Raw genomic sequence first — 17,201 nt, forward strand, 5'->3', positions numbered from 1 at the left:
CTCAGTTTCTTCCATTTCCATCTGGTTGTGACTGATGCGCCTTTGAATCTGGGGGTGGGGAGGCAGCAGGGTTGTTTTCAGAGCTCCCTAGTCACCCAAGCAGCCAGTTCAGAGGCCAGGAGACCCTTCCTAAGTTGGTTACAGACTGTTCCTTGACATCCTAACTCTTGTGGCCACCCAGGTGATGACTCTCCTCAAGCCTGTGTCCACTTTCCTGACTCAGAGAAATGTGGGATGAGTACTCGCCCTTCTAGACTGAGCTGCCAGGAAGCTCAGGGTATTAGGGTGCCCTAGCATAGGATGTGACGCTGTCCCCAGAGGAGTGGGCCTGGTTCCTCCTCCTCAGTATCATTTGTCCTTGAAAGTTAGCTGCTCAAATTCTTTCTGGAAGACAGAGGGACGGAAAGCAAGTGGGGCCAATGTAATTTCCTTAAACCCACACAGGCCTGCTGAGGACCATGCGGAATGGATTCCAGGTCCTCCCCCTTTACCGGCCTCCTCTGTCTTCCTGGGTCCAGTCCCCCCTGCTCCAGCTCCATCCCTTCCCACCCTACCTCTGTGGTCCCTCAAGGAAAGATGCGAACCCTGGCATCACCCAAGGCCAGTGGGTGCCTCCTTCCAGCTGAAATGTGGCTCCCAGGCCCTCCCTCTTGCTCATTCTCTTGCCCTCTCCAAGCAGGGGGTTGACCACACCATGCCAGGGGAAGGCCACTGCCCACCGGCCTCAGCACCCTCTTTCTTCAACAGGAAAAGGGGTGGGATTGAGGCTGAGTTTTTAAATCAGTGAAGCTGATGGGAACTCTGAGGCCAAAACCCACTCAGATGGGAAGGGGCAGGAGCCCAGAGTGTGGGGGAGGGGCATTTCCTGGGAGGGGTCAGGCCCCGTTCCCCATCTCAGAGGTATGTGAGGCAAGGTCTCATCCTGGAACCAGCTGGAGAATTCTCTCCCCGAGATGAAGCAGGGCCTGCAGGGGGCACCTCCCACCTACATGTCCTCCCAGTTCTCTCCCTCCCTCACCCCTAACAGTAAGAGGACCACTTGTTCCCAAGGCGCCTCTGGACATCCCCCACCTAGAGATGGTCACCTGTGGTCTCTTGGTATTGACTTTCAACATTTGAAATTCCTGCTTGGTGTGAAAGCTGCTCCTTCCGTTCTGAATTCCCACATTCCCTCTTTCCTCCAGGTTGGTTGCCAGAAGGCGTAGTGTGCTGGGGCCCAGTGGGCTTCCTCAGTTTACCTCGTTTTCCCTGCATCTTGCCTTGCTCAGGCCTTGGACTGTGTTCCAGCCCCGCTGGACGTCCCACGTGCTGGGTGCTGGCGGGGCACTCGCAGCCTGGTGGGGAGATGATGGTGGGCCCCTGCTCCAAGGTGCTCATGCCAAGAGGAGGAGCAGGAAGGCAGAGAGCTGACAGGCCAGGCCGACAGTGTAGGAGCTGCTCTGAGGGTCGTGGGGACACTGCCCCAGGCTGCAGCCAGACTCTCTGGGAAGGCTTCCTGGAGGACTTTGGCAGGCTTGGCACTGCAAGCCAAGGTGACCTGGCAGCGGGACCACAGGGCAAAGTCCTGTGCAGGGGGAGTGAGGGAGTGAGGGACAGCGTGAGGGAGCCACCTCGGCACTCTTGGCCGAGGACTGGACTGTGGGGAACTGGGTTTGCTGCACCTCCAGATGGCCAGGAGAGCAGTTTGGAGGCCACGGAACAGACCAGGAGGGCAAGACCCAAAGTTACCCTGGGGACTTCCCAGATCCAGCCTGTGGCCTCTCATTGGCCTCAGTTGAATGTCCTGTCCTTGGGCAGCACCTTTCTACCCAGGACTGTCAGAGAATCAGGTGGTGTTAGCAAGGGGGGCAGGATGGTTTGAATGTTGGTCACACAGTGACCTTGGACAAATTGTCTTTATCCACTCTTTGTTTTGGATGTGTCATGCCCTCCCAAGCAGTCATCCTAACGTGGACATGAAGGGCAGGGACCGACATGCCTGTAATTCAGGCAGAGTCTCCCGAGACTAGGGGCCTGTTGTCTAGGACAGGGTGGCCTTGAGGAAACCTCAAGAGTGCAATGAGCACACAGTACAACCATGAGCTCAACGGCCTTTGCAATCATTGTGCAATTGCAGCTCCCACTGATGGGGCACTCGCGTGCCAGTCACTGCTGCTCACTCTGCGTGTCCTCCCCTCAGCCCCGTAAGGCAGCTGGCTTTATGATTCCCAAGGCATGGAGGAGACTGAGTCTCAGGGGTCACCTCAGGAGGTCAAAGTCACAGAGCAGCATTTGGGACCATCTCAAAATCCATGCTCCACCTCAATATAATAAAGGCCATGTGTGACAAACCCACAGCCAGCATCATACTCAACAGTGAAAAACTGAAAGCTAGTCCTCTCAGAACAGGAACAAGACAAGGCTCCCTACTCTCGCCACTCTTATTCAATATACTTGAGGTTTTGGCCAGAACAATTAGGCAGGAAAAAGAAATAACGGGATCCAAATTGGAAAGGAAGAAGTAAAACTGTCACTATTTGCCAATGACATGATTCTATATATAGAAAACCCTAAAGAATCCATCCACAAAAGCTATTAGAAATAAGCAACAACAGGAGAAAAGTTGTAGGGTACAAAATCAAATTACAAAAATCAGTTGTATTTCTATACTCTAATAATGAACTAGTAAAAAGAGAACTCAAGAATACAATCCCATTTACAATCACAAGAAAAAGAATAAAACATCTATGAATAAATTTAACCAAGGAGGTGAAAGACCTGTACACTGAAAATTATAAGACATTATTGAGTGCACTAGAAGATGGTGTCAACAAACAGAAAGACATTCCATGCACATGGATTGGAGAATAGTCACAGTTAAAGCGTCCACATTACCTACAGCAATGTACAGTCTCAATGTAATCTCAGTCAGAATCCCAAAGACACACTACATCAAAATAGAATAAAGAATCCTAAAACTTATATGGAATAAGAAAGGACCCTGAATGACCAAAGAAATCCTGAGGAAAAAGAACAAAGCTGGAGGCATCACAATCCCTGAATTCATAATATACTACAAATTATAGTAATCAAAACAGCATGGTACTGGCACAAAAATAGACACACAGATCAATGGAACAGAACTGAGAGCCCAGAAACAACACCACACATCTACGGACAGCTAATCTTCCACAAAGGTTCCAAGAACATAGGATGGAGAAAGGAAAGTCAAAACTATAATGAGCTATCACCTCACACATATCAGAATGGCTATAATTAACAAGACAAGAAATAACAAGTGTTGGAGAGGATGTAGAGAAAAGGGGACCCTCATGCACTGCTGGTGGGAATGCAAACTGATGTAGCCACTATGGAAAACAGTACGGAGATTTCTCAAAAAATTAAAATAGAAATACCATCAGATCTACCTATCCCACTACTGTGTATTTATCTAAAGAACAGGAAATCAACAATTCAAAGAGACTTACACACCCCTATGTTCAACGCAGCATTATTCACAACAGCCAAGAAGTGGAAGTAACCCCAGTGCCCATCAATTGATCAATGGATAAAGAAGATGTGGCATATATACAAATTGGAATACTGCTCAAAGACAAAATCGTCCCATTTGCGACAACGTGAATGGATCTGAGGGTATAATGTTAAGCAAAATAAGCCAGACAGAGAAAGACAAACATCGCATGATTTCACTCATATATAGAAGATAAACAAACATATGGACAAACAGAACAGATTAGTGGTTTCCAGAGGGGAAGGGGTTGCGGGGTGGGCGAAAGACGTAAAGGGGCACATAAATATGGTGACGGATGAAAATTAGACTATTGGTGGTGAGCACAATGCAGCCTATACAGAAACTGAAAAATAATAATGTACGCCTGAAATTTCATAATGTTATAAAACTTTATGACCTCAATAAAATAATTTAAAAGGAAGAAAAAGACAAATTGGATGTCAGGAAAATTTTAAAAATTTGCACGTGAAAAGATACTATCAACTGAGTAAAAAGGTAATGTATGGAATGGGAGAAATTATTTGCAAATCATATACAATCATGCGTCACTGAACAATGGGGACAGGTTCTGAGAAAGGTGTCATTAGGTGATTTAGTCGTTGTGGGAAAGTAAGAGTGTACTTACACAAACCTAGATGGTATAGCCTGCTACACACCTTGGATATATGGTACTAATATTACTGTCGTGCGTGAGGTCCGTCATTGAGGGACGTGTCATTATGTGGGGCATGACTGTGTCAGATACAGCATTAATATCTACAATCTAGATAGAACTCCTAAAACTGAAAACAACAACAAAACACACAACCCAATTTTAGAATGGGCAAAGGACTTGAATAGACAATTCTAGAAAGAAGATATAAAAATGGACAATAAGCACATGGAGAGATGCTCAACGTCACTCACGTTTTGGGAAGTGCAAATCAAAACTAGAATGAGATACCACCTCACGCCCATTAGAATGGCTACTGTCATCAAAACAGAAAATAGTTCTGGTGAGGACGTGGAGAATCAGAATCCCTGCGCACTGCTGCTGGGAGTGTAAACTGGAGCAGCTGCTGTGGGAAAGAGTCCCAGGGTTATATATGCGCAAATTGAAAAGAGTCTCAAAGAGATATTTGTGCCCCATGTTCACAGCAGCGTTATTCACAGTAGCTGAACCGTAGAAGCAACCTAAGGGTCCAACAACAGATGAAGGGAAAGCAAACGTGGTCTGTACATACAGTGGGATATTATTGAGCCTAAAAAGGAAGGAAATCCTGACACATGGTACAACATGGATGGAGCTTGAGGATATCACACTAAATGAAATAACTCAGTGACAAAAAAACAAATACTGTATTATGATCCCACTAATATGAGGTCTCTAGAGTAGTCAAATTCACAGAGACAGAAGGTGGAAGGGTGGTTGCCAGGGGCCATGCGGAGGGGAGTTATTGTCTAACGGGGACGGAGTTTCAGTTTTGCAGGATGAAAAAGTTCTGGGATGGATGGTGTGATGGGTGCACAACAAAATGAGAACTTAACAGCATTGAACTGTAAACTCAAAAATGATTAGGATGGCAAATTTTATGTTCTGTGTATTTTACCACACACACACAGAAAGTGTAGATACTCATTTTGCTGTAGGAGCCAGAAAGGAGGGGGCTGGTCTTTGCAGTGAAAACCTAGTCAGTAGGTTTGGGGTTTTCAGTCCCTGAACATTCCAAAACAACACGGTTGGTTCTTGACAAGCACCTGTTAAACATCCCTTAAGCCTGAGGGATGACCTGACAGACAAGAGGCTCTCTGTATCTGAGGACTCGGGTCACACCATACAGTTTATGCCAAAAGTGTGACTGATGGTGGGACCTTGGGCCACACTGACTGACTTTGAGAGAGGCTGGAGACTGAGTAACTGAGGTCAGCCATGTGGCTCTCGCAGTCTAAGTGACTGACTTCCAACAAAATCCCTGGACACAGAGACGCGGGGGAGCTTCCACGGTGAGCAAACTCTCTGCTTGTGTCACACATCACTGCTGAAAGAACTGAGCACTGTCTGCACGAATCCTCAGAGAGACAGCTGGAAGCTTGTGTCCACTTTTCCTGAACTCCACTTATGTGCCTTTGACCACTGCTGATTCTGTCTGGATCCTTTCTCTGGAAAACCATAACCGTAAGGATAACAGCTGTTCTGACTCCCGTGAGTCCTTGCAGTGAATCCCTGAACCCGAGGGCACTCACCCAGCCCGGGATTGGGCTGATTCCATCAGAAGCCCATTCACACTCCTCCCGCCCCCTCACACGCAGGAGTCAAGACCTACATGGACTTAGTCACCAACCAGGGCAGCCAATGTTGGGTCTGCATGAGTGACTAGGGGACAAGCTGTCATCTTCTGAGCCTCAGTATATCCGTCTGTCAAATGGGGTCAAATGCCAGGTAAGGCTGGATCAAGGAGAGGTAGGATCTGTCCCTGGAGAGAGTACTGAGGCCACATCACTGCCGGAGGCTGTTCAGGGGGCTCAGGTGGGACTCAAGCCAGGTTGGAGCCATCAGACCGGTTTATTGGAGATAGGGCCCCCGTGAAGGAGCAGGTTGGGGGCTTGGTGCCCCCTCTAGCGGGGCTCAGCACACAGCTGATAAGGCGATGGGGTTACCAAGGAGCCAAAGCAACCATGGTCGCTGGGGCGGGGCTGCCCAGCGGGCACCGAGAAGCTGAAGCGCTGCAGGAGGCAGGTGAAGAAGAGGAAGAGCTCCATGCGGGCCAGGGGCTCCCCGAGGCACGAGCGGCGGCCTGTGGGTGGGGATGGGGGTCAGCGAGCCTGGGGGCCTGGGCTCCACGCCTCCAAGACTCCCCAGGAGGGGCAGCGAGCCGGGCTCCCCACAGGCACCTGCTGAGAAGGGCATGAAGGCCTCCTGCTTGACGAAGCGGCCCTGGGCGTCCAGGAAGTGCTCGGGGTGGAAGCGGAAGGGCTTCTTCCAGATGGTCTCGTCCTTCAGCACCGATGACAGGTTGGGGATGAGTGTGGTCCCCTGGCAGGAGATGCCTGGTATGGGTGGGGTCGGGGCTGGATGACTCCCTGACCTCTGCCACCAAACACCCACAGGCCACACTCCCTGGCTGGTACACACTTGGACTCTTTCAAGTCACTAAAACCCAAGGAGATCACGGCACCCTCTCTGTCCCCATGGGAGGGCCAAGTGACCTGCCTCCCATGGAAGCCCTCACTGCCACCTGTCCTGCATGCACGGACTCCTCCAACAAACTTGGGCACATTTTAGTGTTTCTTACCCCTACCCCAACCCTGGAACTTGGGCTCCTAGTGTACACTGCCAACCCTGCCTCTGCTTCATCTCCACACCCACCCAGGCTAGAGAGTTGGTGCCAGTGGAAATGAGAATTACGTGGCTTGGGTTACATCCTGGCCCCACCTAGCAATGGCCATCCTGGGGCTACCAGGGGACAGGTGGGGCTGAGCTGGGCTGAGGAGGGCCGCAGGCCTACCTTGGGGATGAGGAAGCCCTGCACTTCAATGTCACGGGATGTCATGTGGGGTACACCCAGTGGGACGATGTCCCCAAAGCGCTGAACCTCATGGACCACGGCCATGGTGAAGGGCATGCGGGCCTGGTCCCCCATCTCTGGTCGCCGCGCCTGCCCTATCACCTTGTCGATCTCCTGTTGGACACGGCCTGGACAGACAAGCGTCCCCACAGTAGTGAGAACCCAGGGGGCTGCCCCCCCCTCCTCCTGACTCCTGTTCAGGGGCTGTGCCCACGTGGAGGAGAAGGTCACTCTGACCTGTGAGCCTGGGCCCAGCCTCTGCTCAGAGCTCCTGGTGGCCAAACCAAGCTCAGGGCCTCTAGATTGTCCCCCTCCACCCCAGCCCATCCCACCTGACCCCTGGCTGGGCTCACGCTGAACATCCGGGTGCAGGATCATGAGCAGAAGGGCCCAGGCCAGCGTGGTCGAGGTGGTCACCATCCCGGCAAAGAACAGGTCGGTCACCACCAGGCGCAGGTTGTCATCATTGAAGCTGCTCTCAGGGTTCCTCTTGGCCTGGGCCATGCAGAGAGGGTGGGCTCAGGGGAAGGGAGAGGAAGTCCCCCCGTGGCCTCCCACTCTGTACCCATCAGCCTGGATACCTTATCACTGGGGGATAATTAGGCCCCATCTTACCTGGGCTCACCCCATGGGCCCCTCGACCCACCACCTGTGTCCCTGGCGGCTCACCTTCTGCACCTCGTCCAGGAAGGCATCAGTCAGGTCTCGAGGAGGCTGGGCCGGGTCCCGGGTCATCCTGTGCTCAGCAACCAGCTCATCCAGCTGGGCCATGAAGGCCCTCTGCCCAGGAAAGACCTTGGCGACCAGCCCCGGGATGTGCAGGAGCATGGGGATCGCGTTCAGCACCTGTGCAGGCCATAGATGTGGGGTCCTGGGTCCTCCCTCTGCTCATTTGTTCACCTTGGACAGTCAAGTCCCAGCCGCTCCCAAGGTGTCACCATGATTGACCTGACTTCTCCTGAAGTCCATACCTCTACCCTCTCTCCTGCCTGGGCCCCAGGAGGATAAACCTAAAATCTACATCTCACGGGTTCCAGAGGCTTCCACTGAAGGAGGTAGAGGTTCCTTAGCTCCCTCCTGGGCCCGCTGACCCAACACTCGTCTGTACAAATCCTCCTCCGCGGAGGCCCCCTCCACGGAGCTCGCCTGCAGGGCTCCTTGGCCCTCTCCACCCCTCACCTGGGGCAGGAAGCCTGACTCCTCCTTCAGTATGTCCTCCATTAGGTCCAATAACTTAAGGAAGCGCGGGTCATTGTACTCGAAGCGGCGCCCGAAGGTCAGGGAGGCGATCACGTTGCTCACCGCTTTATTCAGGAGGGCGTTGGGGCTAAAGGGCCTTCCTGGAAGGGGACGGTGCAGGTCAGGGGGTCGCCTCCATCTCCTCTTCCCCAGCCTCCACCCCTGTCTCCTGTCCCTCAGCCCAGCACTCACCGGCCTGGTCGGCGAAGGCGGCACAGAGGTACGAGGCCTCCTGGGTCACCCACTGCTCCAGGGACTTCTTGCCCATGCCGAAGTTGCGCAGGGTGGACACGGAGAAGCGCCGCTGCTCCCGCCAGGTGTGCCCATAGCGGGCAAAGACCACCCCTGGGGGCGGGGCGGACGTGGGCGTGGCTCAGCTGTGCCCCGGCCCCGCCTCTGCGCGCACGCTTTGCTCAAGGAATGGTCCGCCATCCCCCTTGCTACAGGTCAGATCTGGGCCCCGTTCCCCTTCCCTTCTTTGCTGCTCGGTTTGGTGAAGGCGTGGCACCTGCTCGGACAGCATGGCCCCTGTTCCGCCCGTTCTAACCTTGTTCTCCTTGCCACCAAATCCCGCCCACTTTGCATATCCTTCTGGCTGGGGACAGGTCCCAGCCTCTGCCCTCCCACATTGCTCGCCAGCTCTCCCCACGGGGACGGGTCTTGGTCCTGCTCTTGCCTCTGCCCACCGCGACTCGCTTCCCTTTCACGGAAAGTCTTGGCCCGCCGCCTACCCCGCCCACACTGACTCCATTCTCCTCCTTCCCGCCCACCCGGACGTCCCCTTCCGGCTCCCGATGTCCGGACCCGCCCACTCGCTTAAGGCCCCGCCCACAGCTGCCTCCCAACCCTTGCTTGGCACAGACTCCTTCCTGCACCTGCCGCCCCTACAAATTCCTTGACTCTTCCCTTCACTGCAGGTCCACCGCCCTGTAGCCACGTGACCCTGCCGGATCTCGGGTCACTCCGGGCCCCGAACTGTCCGGGCCGCTGTCCTCCCCTCCTCCACTTGCCTTCCTTTTGCGGCCCGAAGCCCAGGTGCTCCAGCAGCGGCACACGTGGGCGGTTGGAGGTGTCCTCGCCGCGGTGCACCAGCGCCTCGCGAATGGCCGCCAGCCCGTTGAGCACGACCACGGGCGTCCAGGCCAGCTGCAGGCTGAACACGTCCCCGAAGCGGCGCCGCAGCTGCAGGCCAGGGTCAGGGACGTTGGAGAAGTCCCGCCCCACCCTAAGTTGTGGGACCCAGTCTCCTGGCTCTAGTCTTGGGCAACCCCTGAGCCGCTAGCAGCGATGGGGTGCCAGGAATTTATCTGGCCTTGTGACACTAGGGATCACAACCTGTATGCAGAAGGACATCACGAAGTATCCGACCACCTAGCTATGACTTTATAGAGGTCACCAACATTGTCAGATGGGCTAAGCTAGCATCTCGTTTCATAGGTGAAGCAAGTGACATTCACAGAGGTCAGTGATGGCCCAAGGTCTCACAGCAGCAAAAGCTTTGAACCTGCTCACTGTCCCCTCTCAAGCTCGATTTCCTGATTTAAATGGGGCTCATGACCAGACTCCTCTCCTACAGTTTCAGGACCTTTCCTCCTGATGTCATCAGAAGGGACTCAGGCTCACAGAACTTAAGATTTGTCCCACTGCATCCTGAACCTTCTGCCAAGGCCCACCCACTCCAGGCCTTTGCCCTCTCTGACCTTTGATGGGAAAATTCAAACTGTCCCCCAGGCCCTGCGCAGCTGCCCTCCCCCAGGAGGCCTCTCACACCTGCCTCCTCCTTTCCACCAGCTCCTTGTCCAGCCTGTGGCTTCACCACCACCCACTGTCTGCTGAAATGTATGGTCCTCAGCACCTCTGTGCCCACCTCGACCTTCCTCACCCGAGTAAAGCTGGAAACCGTGTCCTGGAAGTCCACCTGCAGCAGGTTGCCCAGCCCAGGCAGGGGCATGGGGCCTGGGGGGTAGCGTGGGGCCCAGCGTTGGCGCCGGTGCATCAGGTCCACCAGGAGCAGGAAGATGGCCACGGCCACAGCCACAGGCCCCAGTTTATCCCAGGTCAGCAGCCCCATGGCTGCCTCAGTGCACACTGGGCTCCTCTGGATACACTGGGGCCCCTCACCACACCAGGCACCAGGACCAGGCCAGGCAGGTCACTGTCACCCACTCTAAGGGTTTGACCACCCCGGGCCCTCTTTATAAAGGAGCTGAGACTGGCCTTTGCCCTCTTCTCTGATCCTACCTGTTGACATGACCATGCTGCCAGATGGTGCAGGGAGGAGCCAGGGAAGGTAAGTGCAGGGGTGGCACAGTGGTTCTGTCCCTGCTGCCCTCTCCAGGTGGTTACCCTGGGTGAGGGTTGGGGAGAGACAGTGTGTCCCCACTACCAGCCTGACTCCTCAGCATTGTGTAGGAAGAACCAGGGGTCTTTGGACTTGATCCTGCCACCCACCTGTCACATTAGCCTCACCCTCCTCAATGACGTCACCGCCTCATCCCCAGAAGACATCCTCACCTCCCCGTATCTCACCTGCCTCCTCCCGAGTGACCTTCACCCCCCAGGTCTGTACTGTCCCTGGCTGTGGGGAGCTCACATGATCAGAGGGACCACAGGGAGCATAGGGGGAATGAAGTTCTCCGTGTCCCTGACCTCATGCTAGCACACTGAGTACACACAGACACAGACCACACACTCACAAAGCACTCACACATTCTGACACAACCCACCTGCTCACATACTGACAAAGCACGTGACACACACATTTTCACACCCAGCAAACTACACACACACACACATGTACCATTTATACACACACACACACACACACACACGCATAAACCGATCACCAGGGCACCTGTCCTCAGTGGTTGCCTGGAACTGATCCCCTGGGCTCCCTCCTCTCCCTGCATGGAGGCTGGTATCAGTGAGACCCTCACCTGGCTGGGGGTTGGCTCAGCTCCTCGGTTTCCCTGTGGTCATGGCCATCACACGTTTGAATCTGGGGGTGGGGAGACAGCAGAGTTGTTTACAGAGCTCCCTAGTCACCCAACCAACCAGTTTGAAGACCAGGAGACCCTTCCTAAGTTGGATACAGGCTGGTCCTTGGACCTCCTATCTCTTGAGGCCACCCAGGTGCTGAATCTCCTCCTGCCTGTGTCCATTTTCCCGACTCACAGAGATGTGGGGAGGGCACTCGCCCTCGTTGACTGAGCTGCCAGGAAGCTCAAGGTACTAGTACGGCTTAGCATAGGATGTGTCTCTGTCCCCAGAGGAGTGGGCCTGCTTCCTCCTCAGTGTCATTTGTCCTTGAACATCAGCTGCTCAAACTCTTTCCGGAAGACAAGGAGATGGAAAGCAAGGAATTTCTTTCCACCCGCACAGGCCTGCTGAGGGCCACACGGAATGGATTCCTGGGCCTCCCCCGTTACCGGCCTCCTCCGTCTCCCTGGGCCAGGTTCACTCCCACTGTGACTCTGAGGTCCCTCCAGGAAAGAGGCAAATCTGTGCATCACCCCGCACCAGGGCCTGCCACTGTCGGGCTGGAATAATGGATAACAGGTGCTCCCTCTTGCTCAGCCTCCAAGCAGGGGTGGCCACACCATGCCAGGGCAGGGCCTCTGCCCACTGGCCTCAGCACCCTCCTTCTTCAAGAAGAAAAGGGGTAGGTTATGAGGCTGAGTTTTTAAATCAGTGAAGCTGATGGGAACCTTGAGACTAAAACCCACTCAGATGGGAAGGGGCAGGAGCCCAGAGGGTGGGTAAGGGGCATTTCTGGGTAGGGATCAGGGGGTCAGGCCCCCTCCCCCATCCCTGGTGTATGTGAGGCAAGTTCTCAGTCTGGAGACATCTGGCGAATTCTCTCACCCAGATGAAGCAGGGCCTGCAGGAGGAACTCCCCAGCGCCGTGTTCCCCTGTTCTCTCCCTCCCTCACTCCCCAACAGTAAGAGGACCAGCTTCTTCCCAGGGAGTCTCTGGACATCCACCACTCAGAGATGGCCACCCAGAGACAGCTCCCCAGGGGCCGGGGCCTCTTGCTGTTGATTTTCAAAGTTTGCAGTTCCTGCTTGGCCTGTGACAGCTGCTCCTCCCCTTCTGAATGCCCGCAGCCCCACTCTCCTGCAGGGTCCAGTGCCTGAGGGTGTAGCCTGCTGGGGCCCAGTGGGCCTTCCTCAGTTTACCTGGCCTTCCCTGCATCTTGCCTTGCTCAGGCGTTGGACTGTGTTCCAGCCCCGCTGGACGTCCCACGTGCTGGGTGCTGGTGGGGCACTCACAGCCTAGCAGGGAGACGATGCTGCATCTTGGGCCCCTGCTCCAAGGTGCTCATGCCAAGGGGAGCAGCAGGAAGGCAGAGGGCTGACAGGCCAGGCCAGCAGTGCGGGGACTGCTCTGAGGGTCGTGGGGACACTGCCCCAGGCTGCAGCAGGACTCTCTGGGAAGCCAACCTGGAGGACTTTGACTGACTTGGCACCACAGTTGAAGTTGACCTGGCAGTGGGACCACAGGGCCACAGCAGAGTCCTGTGCAGGGGGTGAGGGGCAGCGGGAGGGAGGCACTTGGAAAGTCTGGTCAAAGGATGGCCTGGTGGTAACTGGGGTCTCTGGGCCTCCAGTCGGCAGGGAGACCAGTTTTGAGGCCACTCAACAGACCAGGAAGGTAAGACCCACGGACACCCTGGGGACTTCTCAGATCCAGCCTGTGGCCTTTCATTGGACTCAGTTGAATGTCCTGTCCTGTGAGTCTCAGGGGCTAGGTTAGAGGTCACAGTCACAGAGCTGTATTCGGGGCCATCTCAAAACGCAGGCTCTGAGCTACTGCTCTACATGTAACTTACTGAGATTTATTGTTTTGGAAACACACTCAGCCTGCCGGCCCAGGGCTTCTGCTCTGGTGAAGCTGCTGGGGTAGAGGGGTGAGCGCCCCCAGGGAACATGCATGTCACCAGGCAACTAGGACCAGGCCAGGCAGGGCTCTCCCACCAACCCTGAGGGCTCGACCAGCCTGGGCCCCTGTATAAAGGGAGCTGAGACTGGCCTTTGTCCTCTGCCCTGAGTCTATCTGTGGGCATGGCTGCGCTGCCAGCGGGTGCAGGGAGGGGCCAGGGAAGGTCAGTGCAGGGGTGGCCAGAGAAGTCCTGATTTTTCCTCCTCTCCTGGTGCTTATCTGGGTTGTGGGGTTGGGGGAGGAGAAGGATGTCCCAACCCCCAGCCTGACTCCCCAGAATCTTACTGAGTCCGGTTTGATCCTGCCGCCCACCTGTCAGGTTAGGCTCACACTCCCCAATGTGGTCACAGCCTCGTCCCCAGAAGAAGTCCTTGCTTTCCCCTATCACACCTGTATCCTCCTGAGAGGCCTTCCCCTGGAAGGTCATTGGCACTTGCCTGATGATGAGAGGAACCACGCCTGCAGGGGGCGGCAGGGAGACAGAGGGGGCTGAGGTTCTTCATTTGAACCTCACACCACACACTTGACACACAGACACACCTCATCACACACAAACCACTCATCCATTCCCAGACGCTTACCCTGATGCTCACACATGCACACACACGCACAGAAATCTACACACCCACTAAGCCAGCCACACTCTCAACACTCACATGAACACAGACACACTTGCACACAAGGCAGAGGGATTCCATCACATGTACACCCAGACCCCACATAAGTGCCCTGGTTCTCATCAATGCTCACAGATGCCTGGACGGGCCCTCTTCTGGTGGAGGCTTCTCCCTGTGGAGCTCAGGGTCCCCACCCGGCTTACAGCACAGCCCAGATTCCGAGGCTCTGGCCTGGCCATGGCCACTTTAAATCTGGGTGTTGGGGTGCAACAGGGTGTTCCCTGGGCTCCCCATTGACCCTGACTGGGCAGTTGCTGGAGCCCGGAGACCCTTTCCCAAGCTTGTCACATCCTCCAGTTGCTTCCTGAGGACTATCGTCATCCCATTGCTTTCTGGCCTCTATGGCTTCTGAGTAGAAATCTGATGTCAATGTTATTGAGGACGGATGCTTTGTTCATGAGGAGGTGCATCTCTCATAGTTTTTGCTGCTTTCAAAATTCTTTGTCTTTTGACGGTTTGATTATGACGTGTAGGTGTAGATCTCTGATTTTATCCTGCTTGGAGTTCACTGAGCTTCCTTGATGTATAGATTAATATTTTCTGTCAAATTTGAGGTGTATTCAGTTTTCCATATTTCTACACATATTCCTTCTAGTCCTTTACTTCTCTCTTCTTTTGCTAGGACTCCCATTAGGAGTATACAGTTTACTTGATGGTCCCTCACAAGTTTCTGAATCTCTGCTCGTTGTTCTTCATTCTCGTTTCTGTTCCTCAGCCTGGGTCAGCTCAGCTGACTTGTCCTCATGTTCCCTGATTTTTCTTCTGCCTGTTGAAACCTGCCCTTGAGTTCCAGTAGTGACCTTTGATTTCAGTTATTGTACTTTTCTACTCCAGAATTTCTACTTGGGTCCTTTTTATAATTTCTGTCTCACTGCAGATGTTCTTTAATTGGTGAGACATCTTTCTGCCTCTTCCCTTCAGTTCTTAAACACAGTTTCATTTAATTCTGTGAACATTCTGAATTAGCCAATACGCGATATTCATCCAGTAACTCCACCCTCAGAAACAGTTTCCATTGATTAATTTTTTCCTGTGTCTGGGCCATACTTTTTTGTTCCTTTGCATGTGTTGATATTCTCTGGTTGGCAACTAAACATTTCGAGTCAGATAATATGGCCACTGGAAATCAGACTGTCTTAGTTCCTCAGGGTTTGTGTTGTGGTTTTGTATTGTAGTTGTTTCTTTGCTTAGTGACTTTTCTGAACTAATTTTAAATTCTCTATTTCTTGTTGTGTGTGGCCAGTGAAGTCTCTACTCAGTTGGCTTAGTGGTCAGCTAATGATGCGTTAGAGATTTCCTTAAATGTCTGGAACCAATAACTCACCCAGTCTTTGCTGCACAGAGCTGCTCTCTGTGTGTGTTGGGACACGCTTTCAAAACTCAGCCAGGATTTAGAGTTTACAACTTTCCCTCTGCCTTCACTTCTGGTTTCTGTAGAACCTCAAGGTCCGTCAAAGAGGAGAGTTTAAGAACCCACCCCCAGGTCTTTCCTGAGCCTGCAAACAGCTCCACACAGCCCTACACACAGGGATGGCCTCTTAGATTCCTACGAATACGTCAGAGTTCTTCAAAGCCGCTGTGGACACCTCATGCCCCAGCTTCTCCTTTTAACTTGTGTGGTCAGTGTATCATTTGCCCCCACTGGTATCCATTGACTCAAGCAACTTTGATTTTCAACAGTGGCCTCTCATTACTTTCAACCAACTCTCCTGAGAAAAGGCTGTTTGCACTAAGGGAGCTCTCAGGGCAAATGTAGACATGCCTGCACATGGGATCTTCCAGGGAGCCCCATCCAGGTAAAATAGGGACAAATCTTGGGAAATGAGATTTTTAAAATGCTCCATGTCCTGTGCTCCCTCAGAAGGCCTCCCTGTGTGTGGGTGGTTCTTTTCAAGTCTACTGCTGACCTGGAGAGTGGAGGATAGGACCAGGGAAGTGGAAATGCCACAGAGCCTGCTGTTCATTCTGAGATTCAGCCATGCATCTTCACAAAAGTGGTCCTGAATAGGCGTGATGTTTTGGTTCATTCCAAGACTTCTGAAAAGGTGTCTGATCATTTGGCCAGATTTTTCATTGCTCATCTGGAGTTGGAAATTTTCAGATGTCCACCGTTTTTGCTGATACTTCTGCTCGCCTGAGGGGTGTTTATGAGAACTTAGATGTCTCAAAATGTGTCCACTTAGACTTGACTAATAGCTCAGCTGGGTATAGAATTCTAGCTTGGAAATAACTGTCCCATGGAATTCTAAAGACTTTTCTCATTGTCCTGTACCTCAATGGTTGGTGTTGAGAGTTTGATACTACTTGAATTCCTCAAACTGTGACTGCTTTCTTCTTTGTAACTCTGCAAGTCTTTAATCTCTTGCGGTCATTCTGCAAAAGCAGGAGAAATCCATGACGGAAAATTTGATTTTAATGTTGACTGATGACACAAAGAGGATGTGAAAAGCTTTCCTATTTGCATGGAGATCTCTGACAGAGCTGGCCTGGACTCTCAAGTGGGTCCACAATGGCTTGAGGGAGCCAGAAGAGGAAACTGGCCTGGCTATTGACTGTGGCTTTGGCATGGGCTGGGGTGAGGTCTCACCTGTGTTGGCAGCAGCTTGGCGGTTTCAAACTCTAAAGGGGACCAAAGGAGAGAGCACCAGGGATTTATTATCAGCTGGTCCAGATGTGAGGGACAAGGGAAGAGACAGAGGTGATGCTTAAAACTGTTAAAAGGCAAACATCAGAAAATGGAGTCAAACACCTCAGAATGGAGAAGAAGCCCAGAAAGCCAGAGGCCCTGACCTTCCTGAATGAGCCTCCCCTGCCTCCTGCTTCCTTTCTAGTTGACAGGGACTTGAGGCCACTCCTTTAGGTTGGAGAAATCCTAGCCTTTTATCAATGCTGACCTGCTCCCCTGGCATCCGGGGTCCCCTGGCCCTGGAAAACTTCCTCCCAGCAAGGGATCCACAGGTCATGCCTGTTTGTGCTTTTCAGAGGCCTCTGAGGTGGAGAGAAAGGAGGAAAGATACCTGGGTAGGGTCCCCCAGCTCCTGAGGAAGCCGTGGCTGGGCTAGTTCCCAGCCTCTGACGTCCCCAAGACTCATCACCACGAATGACAAAGTATCAATAAATTCAGAGTTGCTGCTTCTGCAGGCTCACCTGCTTCCTCTCAGGGTCCTCACGTCTTCACAAACCTGGTGTGGCCCCGTCCACACTCCCTGTCCCAACAACCTGCAGGAACTCCCCCTCCTCCCTCCAAGCCCTGACTCAACAGTGGACACTCTGGAGTGGCTGAAGGG

The 17,201-nt window shown here is 53.3% G+C and overlaps 1 protein-coding gene across 4 annotated transcripts; it reads right to left on the reverse strand.

The window, feature by feature from the left end:
* Positions 1–5,065: 5,065 nt before the first annotated feature.
* LOC103544950 (cytochrome P450 2D14-like) lies at positions 5,066–10,523 on the reverse strand. Of its 4 annotated transcripts, none has more exons than XR_011534579.1 (9): positions 10,178–10,509; positions 9,306–9,477; positions 8,488–8,640; positions 8,236–8,396; positions 7,726–7,902; positions 7,410–7,551; positions 6,997–7,184; positions 6,383–6,538; positions 5,066–6,285 (listed from the first exon to the last, which is right to left on the reverse strand). XR_011534579.1 is itself a non-coding variant. In XM_070599634.1 (9 exons), the coding sequence occupies exons 1-9, from the start codon at positions 10,364–10,366 to the stop codon at positions 6,107–6,109; spliced, it is 1,503 nt and encodes a 500-aa protein (XP_070455735.1). In that variant the 5' UTR covers positions 10,367–10,523; the 3' UTR covers positions 5,066–6,106. The 4 variants fall into 4 exon arrangements, 3 of the variants coding, with proteins under 3 accessions (XP_070455735.1, XP_070455734.1, XP_070455736.1); XM_070599634.1 differs by having other exon boundaries at positions 6,383–6,524; positions 10,178–10,523; XM_070599633.1 differs by having other exon boundaries at positions 6,383–6,524; positions 7,389–7,551; positions 10,178–10,489.
* Between the last annotated feature and the right edge of the window lie 6,678 nt (positions 10,524–17,201).

Source organism: Equus przewalskii, chromosome 29 (assembly GCF_037783145.1).
Source record: "Equus przewalskii isolate Varuska chromosome 29, EquPr2, whole genome shotgun sequence".
Lineage (NCBI taxonomy): Eukaryota > Metazoa > Chordata > Mammalia > Perissodactyla > Equidae > Equus > Equus przewalskii.

What these genes read in the sequence shown, in the direction of transcription:
- LOC103544950 (XM_070599633.1), bottom strand. Translation starts at nt 10,366, where the DNA reads ATGGGGCTGCTGACCTGGGATAAACTGGGGCCTGTGGCTGTGGCCGTG. An exon ending in CTTCGGGCCGCAAAAGGAAG is followed by an intron (nt 8,641 to 9,305) that starts GCAAGTGGAGGA and finishes CCCCGCCCCCAG; the next exon opens with GGGTGGTCTTTGCCCGCTAT. An exon ending in AGGGCTTCCTCATCCCCAAG is followed by an intron (nt 6,525 to 6,996) that starts GTAGGCCTGCGG and finishes ATCTCCTGCCAG; the next exon opens with GGGACCACACTCATCCCCAA.